This window comes from Mizuhopecten yessoensis, unplaced genomic scaffold (assembly GCF_002113885.1).
Source record: "Mizuhopecten yessoensis strain PY_sf001 unplaced genomic scaffold, ASM211388v2 scaffold3853, whole genome shotgun sequence".
In the NCBI taxonomy this organism is placed as follows: Eukaryota; Metazoa; Mollusca; class Bivalvia; order Pectinida; family Pectinidae; genus Mizuhopecten; species Mizuhopecten yessoensis.
Genome location: NW_018405252.1, coordinates 376,840 through 395,691, shown reverse-complemented (window position 1 = coordinate 395,691; position 18,852 = coordinate 376,840). Strand labels below are relative to the sequence as shown.

At 34.2% G+C, this 18,852-nt stretch overlaps 1 protein-coding gene across 2 annotated transcripts; it reads right to left on the bottom strand.

Annotated features, from left to right (window-relative positions):
• Positions 1-922: 922 nt before the first annotated feature.
• LOC110448134 (BTB/POZ domain-containing protein 2-like) lies at positions 923-6,916 on the bottom strand. 2 transcript variants are annotated; one of them, XM_021494202.1, is made up of 3 exons: positions 6,254-6,916; positions 4,641-4,908; positions 923-3,917 (listed from the first exon to the last, which is right to left on the bottom strand). In XM_021494202.1, the coding sequence occupies exons 1-3, from the start codon at positions 6,288-6,290 to the stop codon at positions 2,888-2,890; spliced, it is 1,335 nt and encodes a 444-aa protein (XP_021349877.1). In that variant the 5' UTR covers positions 6,291-6,916; the 3' UTR covers positions 923-2,887. The 2 variants fall into 2 exon arrangements, with proteins under 2 accessions (XP_021349877.1, XP_021349876.1); XM_021494201.1 differs by having other exon boundaries at positions 6,360-6,916.
• Positions 6,917-18,852: the final 11,936 nt, after the last annotated feature.

Sequence of the window (18,852 nt, the reverse complement as noted above, 5' to 3'; positions counted from 1 at the left end):
TATATATATAACAGTAGATATATCAACAATCCACATCCTATATATATAACAGTAGATATATCAACAATCCATATCCTATATATATAAATTACAGTAGATATATCAACAATCCACATCCTATATAAATAACAGTAGATATGTTAACAATCCACATCCTATATATATAACAGTAGATATATCAACAATCCACATCCTATATATATAACAGTAGATATATCAACAATCCACATCCTATATATAAATTACAGTAGATATATCAATAATCAACATCCTATAATCCACATCCTATATATATATCAGTAGATATATCAACAATCCACATCCTTTATATACAACAGAAGTTATATAAACAATCCACATCCTTTAATCCACATTCTATATATATATAACAGTAGATATATCAACAATCCACATTCTATTTATATAACAGTAGATATATCAACAATCCACATCATATATATATATATACAACAGTATGGGTCAAAGAAGTAATATGGACGGTAAATTCCCATATAACACTGGATCCTAATGGAGGTATGTCCGTAGGATACGAATTACTTAAAAAGAGGCGACTAAGTGTGGACCCCCTGCTGTGATTGTTAGATCCATCGCTGTATTGAGAGGCGACTAATGAGACATTCCGTAGCAAATTGGAGATTTTTCACATTTACCGGGCCAGATTTCCACATGCACATGTTCCACGTTTTTGATATCTCTCGTTGACTCACTTTATATGATAGTGCATCTTGCGCAAGAATAGGTCCTCTACATCAGCGTTCCTTGTCCGCGATGCTCTCAGCTTAATTGCTGCCTTCGGCTGTCTTTAGCCAAGTGGAATATTGGTTTTATATGATAGCTATATTTTCAATTATAGTATATCAATTCTATCTTCTTGTAATATGATGTACATGTAACTGTTCTGTTTCACTGTGTTTTCCGAAAATTTGACAACCTAAACTTGTCCACACTGTTGGAATTGCTTCTTTGCCCCATATATACAACAGTAGATATATCCACAATCCACATCCTATATATATAACAGTATATATATCACCAATCCACATTATCTATATATATCAGTAGACATATCAGCAATCCACATTCTCTATATATGTAAAGAAGAGGTAGTCAATACGACATCGTACACAATCTAAGTGCCAAAAAAAATGATATTTCAGTTTTACAATAAATAAAGTCAATTTTACGATTTATAATGACAAAATGTTATTACAATTGTTTATGAAACTAAAATACTGTTAGGGATTACTTACATTCGATAAACAGTTGACGCTTATTTGTAGCTATTCTAACACTGTCTCTTTCATCTTGTTCAAATATAGCAGAAACTGAACATTGTATCATTCAAAGAAACTGATCTGCACACTTATATGGTATTGTATATTACAGTGGTTTGTAATCACACTTATATGGTATTGTATATTACAGTGGTTTGTAATCACACTTATATGGTATTGTATATATGGTATTGTATATTACAGTGGTTTGTAATCACACTTATATGGTATTGTATATTACAGTGGTTTGTAATCACACTTATATGGTATTGTATATATGGTATTGTATATTACAGTGGTTTGTAATCACACTTATATGGTATTGTATATTACAGTGGTTTGTAATCACACTTATATGGTATTGTATATATGGTATTGTATATTACAGTGGTTTGTAATCACACTTATATGGTATTGTATATTACAGTGGTTTGTAATCACACTTATATGGTATTGTATATTACAGTGGTTTGTAATCACACTTATATGGTATTGTTTATATGGTATTGTATATTACAGTGGTTTGTAATCACACTTATATGGTATTGTATATATGGTATTGTATATTACAGTGGTTTGTAATCACACTTATATGGTATTGTATATTACAGTGGTTTGTAATCACACTTATATGGTATTGTATATATGGTATTGTATATTACAGTGGTTTGTAATCACACTTATATGGTATTGTATATTACAGTGGTTTGTAATCACACTTATATGGTATTGTATATATGGTATTGTATATTACAGTGGTTTGTAATCACACTTATATGGTATTGTATATTACAGTGGTTTGTAATCACACTTATATGGTATTGTATATATGGTACTGTATATTACAGTGGTTTGTAATCACACTTATATGGTATTATATATTACAGTGGTTGGTAATGTATAAAATAGTATTATTTACTTATGACCATAAAAGGTCACATCAGCTTCACCCCACGAACGACCTCTTAATACTATTACCTAAACCGTCTACACATTGAATAGACAGTTAGCAGGTAACGACTTGAAGTCAGTTAAAGGAGAATGTAGTAGACACAAGATAAAACGCATTCTGACATTAATATATAACTAGTGTTAGCAATGTGTAAGTAGTCCAAGACATCGTACAATTCTACGTGGTATTGACACAACTAGAATGTGTTCTCTATATGTCAGTTACAGAAATGTTCGATAACAATTTAAAGTCCTATGATTAGTTCTGATCTCGATGAGTATCATTAGTTTTAAGATATTTTCATCTCGAATCGCTGAATGCCAGTCATGGCGAATACAATATACCGATGATACGTGTTAAATAAATAAAAATTAGGGAACAAATCGCGTGACTGCTTTTGAGTTAAAACATTCACATTGCTTCCTTCTGCAGCCCACAGACAATCATCCTGTCCTGTTAGACGTCCACCTGTTAATGACCCCCTACCGGACGAGTCATTCTATCAGGTACGTGCCCGTAGTCTGGCTCGGTGCATTGTGTAACCAGCTATTGATTACCCTGTCACAACATGGATATCTTTTAATTAGATTTTCTTAGATGGACAAGAGAGGCATTTCAAATGTTATGGGACAGGTAAGAATCAGGAAGCTGGGATGAAGGGCTTCACCAAAATGGCGGGTACTTGGTTTTTGTTTGTGATAATACGCGTGAACTCGCCGTCTGGGTTGACTACTGTGGGACTTGAGTCCCGGAGGGGAAGACTTGACTTTCCGCTCGTGCCGTAGTAACCATGGGTACCCTGTATCTTCAGTATCACAGTATATTTGTAGCCTTTGTCGATTTTTGGCGCCGCATGAAACAAAACGTCGTATAAATTGTTTTTCTTGATATCGAGTTTTGTTTTCACTTTTCCAAGTTCTTTGTTACTGGTGTCAAAGATAGAAAGATCTACGTCGTAGATTTCGTCAGAGTACACACTGCCGTCCACCTGCACACCTTGTACGAGCACCTGTCGAGAGGCTGAGAACGAAATGGCGGTCTCCTCGTTGTGGATACAGCTAACTGGCCCAAACCGCCAATGGAGGACCTGGTTGTCACCTAAAGACCGTTGATCACGTTTGAATTTTGTCTCACCCTCACTTTTACCCGAGAAGAAATCCCCAATGTCCCTGACCTCCTCGTTGTTCAATATGTCTGAGCGCAACACGATGTTATTGAGGTAATTAGCCCCCATTAACGGAAACCGGATGTATTTCAGCATACCGCCAATAATTCTCCGTTGATTCCTACCTGAAACAGGTAATTCTTGTCGCATACACTCCATTTCCGACCACCGCAATAACGCATCAAAGACAACTTCCTCTTTCACAGCGAGTTCGTCTGCCTGGATGATCTCTCTCACCACTGGGTCTGGTAAATCGGAGAAGTTATTTGACCGTAAAATGTCTTTCGGGTGATGAAATATAAAATCCAGACATTTTTTCTTCAGTTCATGTTCATCAAATTGGTAGGCTTGTCGAATAACCTCACAAACGTTCTCCACCGCGATGCCGTGCTCAAGGATGCGCACGCACTTCTCCTCGAGCGCGTCGATACCGTACTTCCGGGCGGCGTAGAGTAGGTATGGAGCGTTCTTGGTGTCGACCTTTGTGTCTTCACAGTACATGTACCTGTGGAGAGAGGTGAGTGGTTGTAAGACTACTGCTGAAAGCTCGGTGTAATCAATACAGCTGGTCAATAGCCTACAGCAACATTACGACCAGGCAATATACTGAATAATTCATCAGCGCCATTATTTTTGCATGAAACAATTCCTCCACAGAACTGACGCTGTGCTCGTACAAGTACCTTAACATATCATGTGCAGGTTCTATGACGCTGTACTCGTACAAGTACCTTAACATCATGTGCACGTTCTATACCACCAAGTTACTTTTGAAGTCGTGACGATGTAATACAATAGTGGATTTATTTGAGTAGGAAAAACACATCTTTGACATTTAAAAAACATAGATCGTATTGACATTATTTCCTTTCGTAGATCAATTGTGAGATTTATTTATTTATTTTGCGTTGATACGGTGGAGTAAAATGGAATAACATTGCATTCGTTTTGATTTTGTTTTCAATTAAAATGAATTTGTTATTTCGAGGCTTTGACAGACCAAACCTTGTTCCTTTTGAATACATAAGCCTTATACGTATGCCTCATAGGAGAGTAAATAAATAAAACACGTTAAAAGAACAACAGTATTTCATATAGACGGATAATTTGAAGGAAACATACTGGTTTGTGCAACAAAAGTGTCTAGTAAGAAACAGATACTTGTTTTACTAAATTATTCAAGTAAGCCCAATTTTATCATTGACATTAGATGTGTATACAAACTTACTCCAGTAATTGTTTGAACGTTTCTCTCTTAATGTCAGGAATGTGGATGTATTCGGATGTTCGCTCTGCCATTGGTCCATGTAACATTGCACAAAATACGCAGCTGCGGCTGATGAGAACATACTTGTGCGCATACACCTCACTGCGGTCATCTCCCAACAGAAAGGCGACGTCACAGCCAACTTCATTGTTCAGCATGTGCCTGTTAGTCTCAGCCAAAGATTTCCCCACTTGCCAGTCATAAGGTATCGCCATATCTGGTTCCGCCTCTAAAATAACACAAGAAGGAAGGTAATTATATACATTGTATTTGTAGAAACCTGTTCCAATGCACGTGTCAATATTAATCATATATAGTAAAAGACGATAACAATTTAATATTATACATCTTTAAACTGCTGAAAAAGAGCTGAAAAAATGCAATTATCCAATTATCTTTACAGCATAACTGCAGCAGCACTACACCGTGTAAAATATATAAAAAAGGATTAGACAGAATCAGTTGTGTTTTACCGCAAGGTATGAATTTGGTTCCTACTCTGTATACAGATTTTTAGTAACTATGATATCTAATAGCCAGTAAAATAGTTTAAGAGATAACAAAATTCGCTCACCAAATAATAAACACATCTACATATTTATATTACAAAATAAAATACAGTTTAAGCTGACCTAACTCTCCTTCTTGGACAGGCATATGCGTACCTAATGAGTTGTAGGGGCAAAAATCCAGAGGAAATTCACGATGACACAGCAAAGATATAATTACATTTTAATACAAAGACAATTGCGTCTAGCTATGTTGAGGCATATCAGAGCTGGTCATTCCCAAACAAGACAAAGAATAATTTACGTCAGCGTGCCAAGTTAAAGACCATCCTTATTTGTGTTCACCCGATTTATGTTCTATTTGTTTGGTGAGATACAAACATTCATAAACTATCCTGTAAATAAGGTAATAAGGTAACCATGAAAATGAGATAAATATAAAGATGATATAAACCAATGTCATTTGCACTGTACCACCACAGCTTACGTGAACTGTACCTGTTGACCAATCCCTTTGACAATATAACATATTTGCCTATAAAATATGTTAAAAAATAGAAAATTTAACTAAATGCGAATTAAGTTCTATAATATTTAAATTTGGAATGACGGAAAGCCTATTATTAGTATATATCTTAAGCTGCCAGTAAATTCTGGGTTCTTTCTCAGAGCAACCCCACAGAAACCTGTTCATTAATCACATTCCTGATACACGATTTCTATAACTATGTTTATGATCTCCAATTGTTCTTTCTATATGTGTTTACACTATTTTACATCACCTTTCTTGAGAGTTAATATTTCAGAAAAATATTTAGTTATTTTGAATGATGCATTGTTAACGTCGCTGGTAAATCCTTCGAACCCGTTAAAATAAATAAGAGTAATACATATATCAATGCTGATAAGCTTATCGATCTCTTTACGGTTTTACCTAGGGTGTGTGAGGGTGACCACATCGTGTATTGGCTACTAAATAACCCTCAATAATTATATCTCTTTAGCTTGTCTTTAAGAGGGGTTTGTCACGTATACCTCTATATACTGATGTTCGTCATAACTTACCGTTGTTTGAGAAATTGACACAAGTTTGTGTTTCCATATTCACTAAATGGTTTTCCTTTCACAGTCAGTCGATATTCTATGTTTACAGTATTCCGCCATTACATACCTTCACTGGTCGGTTGTGCCATCTTATTCGAGTCGTCTGCTAACTCACGTGCCATTATTCCTCATCAATGACTTCCGGTAGATCAAGTTCAGTTGTCATTATGCGTTTAAACGTGAAATTTCTGGTTCTTTGTGAGCTACATTATGTATCTTAATGTATTGTATATTGATTGGATCCGCACAGACTAGTCGCCTCATTTCGCTATGGTTTAAACACCTGACAAAGACCAGCCTAATCATTACAATATATACTCGCACACAAAGCCAGGGAATGGTATAGCATTAAAGTGGCGTAACCTGTTATAAGTTATCGAAATCCTGGAGACCTGATTTAAAGTCACGAAAATTGCCAAAACGGCTGGATTGTAAATGGCTAATATTCTTGTTTTATCTTTGTTTTACTTCACGTCATAACATTATATTAAATATATGAGTCATTCTTTGTTTTTATGGGTGTTCATTATCCGCGGTGTCTCGTTCAGGTCCCATGGTTGTGTCCGATAGTATAATTCCAGCCTAGACGTATTGTGTTTATTGACTGTTACAGTCTTATCAAAGGGCAAGCACATATTTATACAATAATTAACTAATATTACTCTATGTAGTTACTTCTATTCATCTTGTTTGTAATAATATGTTCAACTCAGCAACACGAATTCGAATTTAACGTTTAAAAAATCAATACAAAGTAAGGTCTATCTCGTTACAGGGCCCTACAAATGATATCGTCTTTTATCGCATTGTTATTGACCTAGTTCTGAAAGCTAAATTTATATCTATACAGGTAATTTTAAATGTATCGGCAGTGGTATTGTCATTGAACGTAGCTATTTACAGACATATAAGTCTACCATAAAGTATCTGGGGAATGGATTCTGTGAACCAATAATTAGGTTCAGTTTTAAGGTAGCTTGACCCTCAAAAATATCTTTTTCAAATAGAGAAATAGAGAAATATATAACGCAGAGTTACACACACGCAAGTACGCATACACTACACACATGGAGGCATGTCATTAAATGACCTTAGCTGTTAATAAGACGTTAAACAAAATTAAACCAAACCAAACCAAATAACGCAGAGTCAACACACATCGACAAAATAAGACCTTCAGTCAAACTAAGTTGTTTATTCTGTAAACTTTGCAAGTTGTAAGATAACACAAATTAGATTCAAAAAGACACCAACAGGGGTCGAGGGGACACAAAATCAAAAGGAAAGATATCCAAACTCCCACAAACAATCAGGCGAAACCAGGCACCTCGGAAGGGTTAGCGTTCCCGCCACTGGGTGTAGTATGGTTAACATGTCTTTGTTAAAACAGGAAAGATGAACTTATTGGAATTTATTGTAAAATTGTAAATTCATCATCTCAGCCAACTGTTGCAAATGACAGAAAAACACTTACTACAATAGGAAGTATACTACTAGTACTAACTAATGCTTGGAAAGTACACTGTGCAGTATCGACAGATATCGTCATTTCGCCCATTACCATGAAGATTAAACACATTTGTGCATATATTCAACAAACACATTCATATATTTTATTTTAGAATATTATCACGTGGTTTTCTGTTGTACTAAATAACACTACGAGGTATGTAATACAATCCATCCTAGAGGAGTTGATCGCACTTGTATTCTACGTTCATCAAGTCTGCACCTCATACATGCAGTAAGGAAACAGATTGATATAGATAACATTTCTGTCATAAATTGATTGATATCCGAAACACCTGCGCGTGTCACATCAGGTGAACCTAAGCATACCCGCATATTCTAGTATTTATGAAACAAACAGCCAGGCGTCGTGCCAACACTGTGTTCCAATAGCTTGGTAAAGTACGTACGTGAGTGTACATTTCTGTGGTGCAATATACCTAATTAACACCAACACTAATTCAACTTATTTATTGAAATTAGCACCGATACTTATTCCATGTTAATATTTCGGAAATTATTCGGGCATATATACTTCATAAATAGAATAAATAAAAACATTTTGAAAACAAAAATATATTACTCTCAGTACTGGTCGGCGCTACAGAAACATGTTCAGGGGGCAACAGATGCACTGGACTCGATGACCCCTTAATGTAGAAAATTGATCTGCTCGCTATTTCGTCCATTTTCACCTGGAATTTGTGAATACAATTTAGACCAATGTAGGGAAACTATAGACACTAGGCGATTTAAGCTTTATCATACACCTGATCATGTTTGTTTTTTATAATTTGGTCCGTTTTATTTATCCATACATATCAATGATTTGACAGTACTGATCGATCCTAAATCTCTTTAATGTCTTCATGGCTCACACGGTTAAACAATAACTCACAACGTTCGATACATCTATCACCTTAAACCCTGTGAGTCTGAACTTTTCTATGTATTGGCGTAAACTCATCTGGCTTAAACGACTTTCGATTTAAAACTGATAGGAACAATTATTTTTGATGTCTGTGACATGAAAATGATAAAACGTCCCTCGAGAACGATTAAAGTCGGTAACTTGTATTGACATATAATGACCAATCATCTAGCTTGCACCGGGACGGATTCGTTTACATGGTTACAGAACTTTCGGTGTTAGTCACATTGCCGTTCTATGATCAGCTATCAGAAACAGTTAAAGATAGGTTTACCTGTAGCTTAACGGTTAATATAAGGCGTGTTTTTAAGGTAAAGCGTAGTGCAGTATTGACGCCGGTTATTGTTGTGATGATGACGCTTTATATAAATATTCTTTTGAATGAGAACTGTACCACAGTTTCACAATTAAAACGTTTAATAATAAAAGAAATAATACCGAAAGATGAATGTTTGTTTGTTTGTTTTGGGGTTAACGTCCTTACAGCAGGTAAGGACTCACGAAGATGTATGCGTGCGGAAACGCAATAGGGACAGCAGATCAAAGAGATGAATGCAAGAAACACATATTTGATTGCTACTATAACATTTATTACTACTGTTGGATCAAGGTGCGTTAAACCTCTTCATAACAGTTAATATCAAACATCAGAGGAGTACAGGTAAATATCAAACATCAGAGGAGTACAGGTAAATATCAAACATCAGAGGAGTACAGGTAAATATCAAACATCAGAGGAGTAGAGGTAAATATCAAACATCAGAGGAGAACAGGTAAACATCAAACATCAGAAGAGTAGAGGTAAATATCAAACATCAGAGGAGTACAGGTAAATATCAAACATCAGAGGAGTACAGGTAAATTTCAAACATCAGAGGAGAACAGGTAAATATCAAACATCATAGGAGTAGAGGTAAATTTCAAACATCAGAGAAGTACAGGTAAATATCAATCATCAGAGGAGTACAGGTAAATATCAAACGTCAGAGGAGTACAGGTAAATATCAACCATCAGAGGAGTACAGGTAAATATCAAACGTCAGAGGAGTACAGGTAAATTTCATATTAATGGGTAAAGAGTGTGTTTTAAATCCGTGCCACAGCACAAAAGAGATACCATGACCATCAAGGTTATGGCAAACCTCGGCGACTATGAAATCCACCACGGAGTTTACACCGTTTATCTAGAAAGATGAACGTATCCCACAATCACATGTGATTCCACCTAGACAGTTTGGTAATGGATAGTGTATATCAGTTATACAACACAACCTGGTCATATGAATAAAAAAATCATGTGATGTGACTAAGCGTTTTAGTAATACAATATTGTCACGGGAATCCTATATTATTTTGACTAAAATAGGCATTTGCTGTAAAGTTATCGCGAAAATCCTATGATATGACGGTCACTGGTTTCTGGTATGGTTTCCTTCCTACTTGTATAAATGGTACAACTACATAATAAATGGTTACCTGGTTGCACATGCCCCTTATTACTAATATCACTGTGTGTGTCTATACGGTCACTTGTTTTCTCCTTACATATGTTTTCATTACTGTACAGTAACTAGTTATCTTCCCTACATCTTTTTATTATTGTACAGTCACTAGTTATCTCCCCTACATGTTTTATTACTGTACAGACACTAGTTATCTCCCCTACATGTTTTATTCCTGTACAGTCACTAGGTATCTCCCCTACATGTTTTATTACTGTACAATAACTAGTTATCTCCCCTACATGTTTTATTACTGTACAGTCACTAGGAATCTCCCCTACACGTTTTATTACTGTACAGACACTAGTTATCTCACCTACATGTTTTATTACTGTACGTTCACTAGTTATCTCCCCTAGATGTGTTATTACTGTACAGTAACTAGTTATCTCCACTAGATGTTTTATTACTGTACAATAACTAGTTATCCCCCCTACATGTTTTATTACTGTACAGACACTAGTTATCTCCCCTACATGTTTTATTACTGTACATTCACTAGTTATCTCCCCTAGATGTTTTATTACTGTACAGTAACTAGTTATCTCCACTAGATATTTTATTACTGTACAGTCACTAGTTATCTCCCCTACATGTTTTATTACTGTACAGTCACAAGTTATCTCCCCTACATGTTTTATTACTCTACAGTCACAAGTTATCTCCCCTACATGTTTTATTACTGTACAGTCACTAGTTATCTCCCCTATATATTTGTATTACAGTATATATATGACCTTTGGTTATCTCTCCCTTACAATTAGTATTACTGCAGGGAGATTTTTAAAGTGGTTTATCTCTTTACTACTATGGTCACTTGTTACCAATCCAGTGACTATGATCTTTTTCTACAGGTCAACTGTAACTGTATTATCGCCCTCCTACTAAAATTGTGTTGTGTTATTAATGGTAAACTGGGTTATCTTTCCTTTATTTTTAATATAACTGTATGATTGAAGCCCGAATATCTTCCATGTGTGACTTAATTACTGTATGATGAGCGATAACATCAATTATCGTCCATTTACTACTAAATTGAATACCACTGTACGTGACAGTCAGCTGATCTCCCTGTAAACTATATAACTATAGTATCCATGATTACCTGTATTATTGCCACTTAATTATCGTCCATTTACTACAAAATTGAATATCATTTTATGTGACAGTATTTTGATTATCTCTATATAAACTATATAACTATAGTATCCATGATTACCTGTATTATTGTCACTTAATTATCGTCCATTTACTACTAAATTAAATACCACTGTATGTGACAGTCATCTGATCTCCTTGTAAACAATATAACTATAGTATCCATGATTACCTGTATCATTGCCCCTTACATCTCTTCCCTTTACTACCCAATGTGAACTTGCATATTGCAACGGTACTTTATTTTTAGAAATTTTCGCGATGTGGGAAGTGCGCTGCTGTAGTGTATAATGAATGCGGCAACTTAACTTCTTGTTGACTGCTCTCTATTGAATATTTTGAGGTTGCGCGTATTCATCAATGCGCTTTTCTGTGTAAATTCGTTAATGCACTAAAATTTTAATGCGCTCAAAAAAGGATGTTAACAGTATATAACTATATGATACTAACCTTGGTTATCTGTTAACAGTATATAACTATATGATACTAACCTTGGTTTTCTGTCAACAGTATATAACTATATGATACTAACCTTGGTTATCTGTTAACAGTATATAACTATATGATACTAACCTTGGTTATCTATTAACAGTATATAACTATATGATACTAACCTTGGTTATCTGTTAACATTATATAACTATATGATATTAACCTTGGTTATCTGGTAACAGTATATAACTATATGATACTAACCTTGGTTTTCTGTTAACAGTATATAACTATATGATACTAACCTTGGTTATCTATTAACAGTATATAACTATATGATACTAACCTTGGTTATCATATTTTACTACTTTTATTATTGTTACTCGTTTCTCTCTAGTAATTTTCCTTTACAACCATTAATTTTTAGTAAAGCGGCTAGTAAACACACGTCAGACTGCAAAAACCTTTAACGCAGTGGTAGGCCAAACTTTAATTGAAATATTATAAAATTACTCGTTTATAACATGCAAAGACATTTAACAAAAACGTTTCGAAAATAACATCAGTTTCAATGAAATAGGCTAGTGCGTCACGTAAGGGTTCAATACACATATCTAATTCTCTAACAAAATGGCACTTTGACCTCTCCACAAATGTCATCAAGATGAGCGCCCCCTAGCGTCACGGTTACGAGTCTCAGTCAAAGATAAGATGGTACCTTGTTTATGAATATAGAATTGTTTGATCTGAGATAATCTGATTGAACGACAAACCCCACACTGTATTACATTTATAAGTACCGCCGTGGCTAGTGGATAACATCCCTAACATACATATAGAGCCAGGGGGCGTTGGTACATGCTTGTACACGTTTCCACGAGTCATTGTGTCCGGAACTAAATCAATTATCAAATTAATTACGAGGACTTGTTGACACTACCCCGGTACTGTGAGTGGATAACCAATGACTTGATCTAGAAACAATTGGTGAGATTTTGAGATTTTTCAGTGTTAATCTGATAATGAGGTGTGCTATATGTGGAGCTACCGATGTACTTTTAGGGTTTTTTTTATGCTTTTCTTACCAGTTGCTATCAGTCACGAAATACGAAACCCTCTCTTATCGGTTTTCTTTCATCTGCCTTTTTTATTAACACAAGCGATTTTATCTTGGGGACGTAATTGTCGGAGACGTTCTTTCAATGCATGTAGAAATATTTTGACGATTGTGGAGATTTTGTTAAATGATACAAGGCAATCAGGAATGAGGCTCAAGCTGAAGGAACATGAATCGATGTAGAAATTTAGTATCGTTATTATTCTATTTTCAAGAAGTAACGAACTTCTTAACATACAAGACCAACGCCACTTTTAACTATCAGATTATTTACTGAACATCTAACATGTTGTAGCTGACTGAAAATAATTTGTATAATCTGAACAAATATACATAAACAATATACTTTTCTACGGACAAAGTATACCTCCTTACATTATACTAAGGTGAGTGGGAACCCTTACCAAATGGCAGCTAAATGTCACTCAAAAACTTATTTGTTAAATAATTTATTGAGGGTATGGATTTTAAGATAATTATTTTTAAAACCGTTTAATCATGTTGATATATGAAGCAAGTTTATTGATGCAAGTTAATTGATATTCTAATTAGATAAACATTCATTATTGACATGAAAATGAAAAATAAGACAAATTGTCAATTTACATAAAAAGAGTGACAACGGGAGTTTATATAAAACAAGTAGCAAGTATCAACACAACCACAATTCGTACTCGAAATCGATAAAACGAGGGCAAAATATGAACAAAGGATAAACAATTACAAGGAGACTTTTGAAAAAAGTACAAGCATAATAAGACCAGGTGTTCCGGAAGGGGAAGCATCTTCTGCGTCATCGGTGACACCCGCCATGTAAATCTCGAGAACTCGGGTAGTTAAAACAATAGTTCATACTCTTTATAAAACTTAATTCATATTCTATTTATATCATCTTTCCTATTTGATGTGAGTACCGTTGACGTACTTTTTAGTTCGAGAATGGAATAAAATAGTTCATAAGTTTCAAAAACAATATTGTTATTTTAGTTAAAAATTCATAATACATACATTTCCTTTTTTCATTCTACATTTTACTCCAAAGGTAAGCATTCTTGAGTCCAAATGCAAGAGAACCAGTGAGAATCACCATTTGTATATTGAAGTCTTCACTAAGTAAAACAATTACAGCTAACCTTCTCTGACTGGTCACCTATGACAAACCGTATTTTAACACATTCGATTCTTGCGACCTTTAATGAAAGTCAAAGAATGCAATTTGTTTTTCAATTCGAAATTTATTTACACGAAACCCGGAATATTCGTATGAAAATTAAATGACTAAATAATATGTTTGACTAGCAGTTCAAAATTTTATTTTATTGACTATTAATAAATCATACAGTTTGGATCTGTTGGTGATACATAGCTACAAAAACCTTAATCTGATCATCCGACCCGATTAAAGAAACTTCACCTGCGATATAACCAAGATGCCCAAGGGCCTTAGCGGTCACCTGAGTTATATCATAGGGTAGCTCAATTTCATTATTGAGATGTGATGTGGAAATCAACATGTAAACAAAGTGAAATACAATACTCGTCATGTCACCATAGGATAAGAACTCTAAATACATTATTTTGCTATTGAGAAATATAATATCTATTATTATTAGTTAGCCAATTTTCCTCTCTGGTCAACCCCTGGGATAGGACAGGATCTTAGTTTCTGATACTATTATATTTTAATTTCATTATAACTATTCCAAACCAAGTTTGAATTATTTCTAGCTGAAAATGGACAAGATATAGTCAGAAGTGTTATTTCCCTATATAAACCAAGGAGAACTGATGACCAAAGGGTAATATAACTAACAGTTTTTATAATACACCTAAGGGCATTTACACCAAAAAACAGAAATTTGAATGTTCTACCATCTGAGTGCAGAGTGTGTTTTTTTAAATATCAGCCATTTCCCCCTTTTTGGCCCCACCCCTCCAGCCCCTTGGGCAAGGACGGATCTTATTTTTTCAAATCGATAATGCACCTAAGGACCTTTCTATCCATGAAGTTTGTAACACACTGAGTCTGATGAAGAAGCTTTTTGAACTTTTAACCATTTACCCAATTCGGGCCCCACCCCTCCAACCCCTGGGGATGGGGCAGCATCTGAGTTTCTCATACCATCTAATTGCCATCTGGCATCATAATCATTCTAACCAAGTATTATTAATTTCCAGCTAAAAATTAACAAAATATGCCAAAAAGGGTTATTTCCCTAAATAAACTATAGTAAAATTTACCCCCTCCCCAAGGGAGAACGAATAGCCGGGGGGAACTGAAATTTACAATTTATGTAATTTACATAAAGCCCCTGATGATCTTTCCAACCATGTAGAGAAGCTAACTGTTGTACCTCTGGGTCTCAAGAAGTAGATTTTTGAATATTGGTTAATTTCCCCTTTGGAGCCCACACTGGCCCCTGGGGTTAAGGCAGGACTCCCAATTTTATAATTTGATATCATCTTCCTCCAAGAATGATTTTAACCAAGTAAGAATAATTTCCTACTGAAAATTGACAAAATATACCCAAAAGTGTTATTTCCCTATATTAACTATAGTTAACTTGACCTTCTCTCCAATAGAGAACGGATAGCCCGGGCGTACTGAAACTTACAATTTACATAGAGCCTTTGATGATCTTTCCATCCATGCAGAGAAATTGACTGTAGTACCTCTGAGTCTGGAGAGGAAGATTTTTGAAATATTGATTATTTTTTTCTATGGGGTTCCACCCTGGCTCCTGGGGTTGGGGTAGGAATCCCGATTTTACAATTTTGTAGCCTCATCTAGCAAGGATGATTCTGACCAAGTTTGAAAAAAAATGATATTCTGGTCCTTGAGAAGAAGTCGAAAATGTAAAAAGTTTACGCACGACGCACGACAACGGACGAAATGCGAACAGAATAGGTCACTTGAGTAAATCTCAGGTGACCTAAAACAATAATATCGTAAATTTTATATTTTTGTCTTAAAATGTTTTAGCTTCAACAAAACATATTATCCTTATACAAAAAAATATTTAAGAAATATTGTTCTGTTATTGTTTTTGCTATCAAGCCTTGTTTTAAAAGCCTATTGTACAAGTATAGATTGGTGATATACTGAGAGAAAATAACATAAACCAACACTGCTTAAAATTGTTGATGACAAAGAGATCACAGTCATTTCCTAACATGTATCTCAAAGAATAAAAGCAGCTAATCACAGAAAGCTGAGGAATTCATTTACGTAGACAGAATGTTGGACTCAGATGTCGTGATCATTTAAATAAGAAAATAACTTATCAAATATACAATGGAAATCATAATAAAGGCATAATTTGATATTTTCTAAAGAATTGTTAAAGTGAATACCTGCACTATTCCCCCACCTAGAGTCGTCTGGTGTCCTTTAACGTAGCGAGTAATTTAGTCATCTATAATAACAAGCTACAATCGATGATAGAGGCTTCATTGATTCGATATTTCATTTTAGGCATTTTTCTATGGATATAGAATGCAGCAGAAACCGCTTTCTTTAATAACTCAAGAACTTTGAAATATTTCCATTGTATATAGCTAAATACACGACTATTCCAGTTCTGCAGTCTACATTTACTGATAATGGAGTGACGGTAGACATTTAAACACTTTCCTCACAAGGCCACTCCATTTAATTCCAATGCTTTCATAAGTTTCGCCGGTAGGAAACACGTTAACAAATAGTCTACACTGTATCCGATAGATGTAAACTGGATGTAAGTAACTTATTGATACCACGGAGTAAAAAATATAAAGCATTTCTTAACCACCTTTATTAGGAATAAAGTAATAAATCAAGTACATGTATGTGTCCCATTTTGTTTTTATAATTTTGCCATTCAACTACGCCAGGGTTAAGGACATTAGATAACCATTTATTGTAGGATTCAATAACAGATCTAGTTTCGCTTTTTATTGAGATTCAGGGTCAAAATTAAAATTATACCACTTTCTCTGTTTTTGTCTGATTATTTTTTAAATAGAATGCAGCTCCGATTTCTTATTTTGCGGTCAACCATTACCAAACGCAAGGTTATATTACATTTTTTTATTTGTTTGACATTTTTATTTAAGACAGATATTATCTCCTGACAAAGTGTGTTATGTATTTTTTATTTCCATAGAAAAAAATCATCAAGATGGGCGTAATCTAATGACACTATATAGGTGGCACTAGGGGAGCGTAATTTAGATTAACTGAAATAAGCTGTTCATTTAAAGATATTAAATTCGGGTGTTTGTTCCCTTTCCATTTCAAATCACGCCAGGAACCTATGTAGGTTTATTCTCGACCTTATTTGAATATGAATATATAATTGTAGTTAATTATAGCAATTGGAATAATATGCGATTTAATTCAAACCAGCTTTCTTAGTACTAGTCATGAATCGTTTAAGATATACATAATTACTTTTATGATAGAATCTACCTGTGGAAGCATATCGCGTTTAAGGTACCACAAATAAGAGCCGAGCAATGAGTTGTTGTCACACACAATAACACAAAATTCCCCAGATAGAATGAAAAATTAACTGATTATCCAGTATTAATTCCTCTTTTTTCAGTCTGTATGCCTTAATTTATATGTGTAATTATTCTAGTGATACTAAAAAATGTGAATGATGCTGAAAGCATCATTCACAAAGAACACATATCACGATAAGGTCTAGTAATCTAGAGTATTTATGTAGTATGAAGTCTGAAAATATGGAAGTGTAACAAGTAGTGATATTCGTGATAAAAAGAGAACGGGAGAACTCAGATGAAAGTTTTAAAATGAAATATCAGTAAACTAAATACTAATTTTGTGTTATAGAGTTTATATAAATTATCTGAGACAATATTTTAAATTATATATTTGTATATGAGTAAATATATATGTTATACTAAAGCAATGACATACATGTGAGAACACATCTATATAGAAATTTAATCTTGTACACTTGTTTATAATTATTGGTTTCATTCCCGTTTATAATATAAAGCAAAACTCCAAGCTGACACAACAGACATCAACAGGAACTGACGAAGAACGAAATGAAAACATTATGAACCCCCAGATAAAGAAGCGTCCAGCTCCGGGGGAACGACCTACCATCAAAATGTGAGCTCGATAATCTAAACTGATGCTTTTAAACCCTCAAATATTGTTACAATAATTCCTTTCAAATTTACTCAAATATTTCATCAGATAAATTCTGGAAAATACGTATCCGTTTATCGTTTTTCACCTGATACTAGTTATAATATCACTATGATTACAGCATTGATTTGTTATGAAGCCTACTTACTTTTATGTATAATTTCACGTATCAAATACGTATGCCTTAATTGCCTTTTATAGATGATTTTATCTAGCTGTTTTAAGATTTTTCACTACATATTTATGAAAACGTCTATAATAAAATATCAAATACACTTACAAACGTTTTTTGATGCATCATTAAAATATCCCATACTGTGCATGAAATCTGTATTTTGTCCAGCACTGTTAGGGATAGACGGTCATTGGCCCATGCCAGGTAGATACAAATGTGGTGTTAGAGTGTATGAGTGAGTGTTCGAGATTATTTTGTGTTCTTATATATTCATTTTTTTGTATTTTTTTCTGTTTTCTTTTAGTTAATTTTCTATTTGATTCATCTCAAGACATGTCTACTTCAAATAAGTCCTGGTACATTTCTTTATCAGCATACATGCATGTATCAGTTTTGCTTTATTTCATGTTGCCGTAGCAAATTTTAGTTGCTCAAGTTCAAGACGTTTATCCATATATTTAATTCGATTTGGAATACTGTGTATATTCATAACGGTATATTTACTTTTCTTGACACAAATTTTACAACTATATTAAATATCAATATCGCAATTTTTTTTTTCTTTTTCTAAT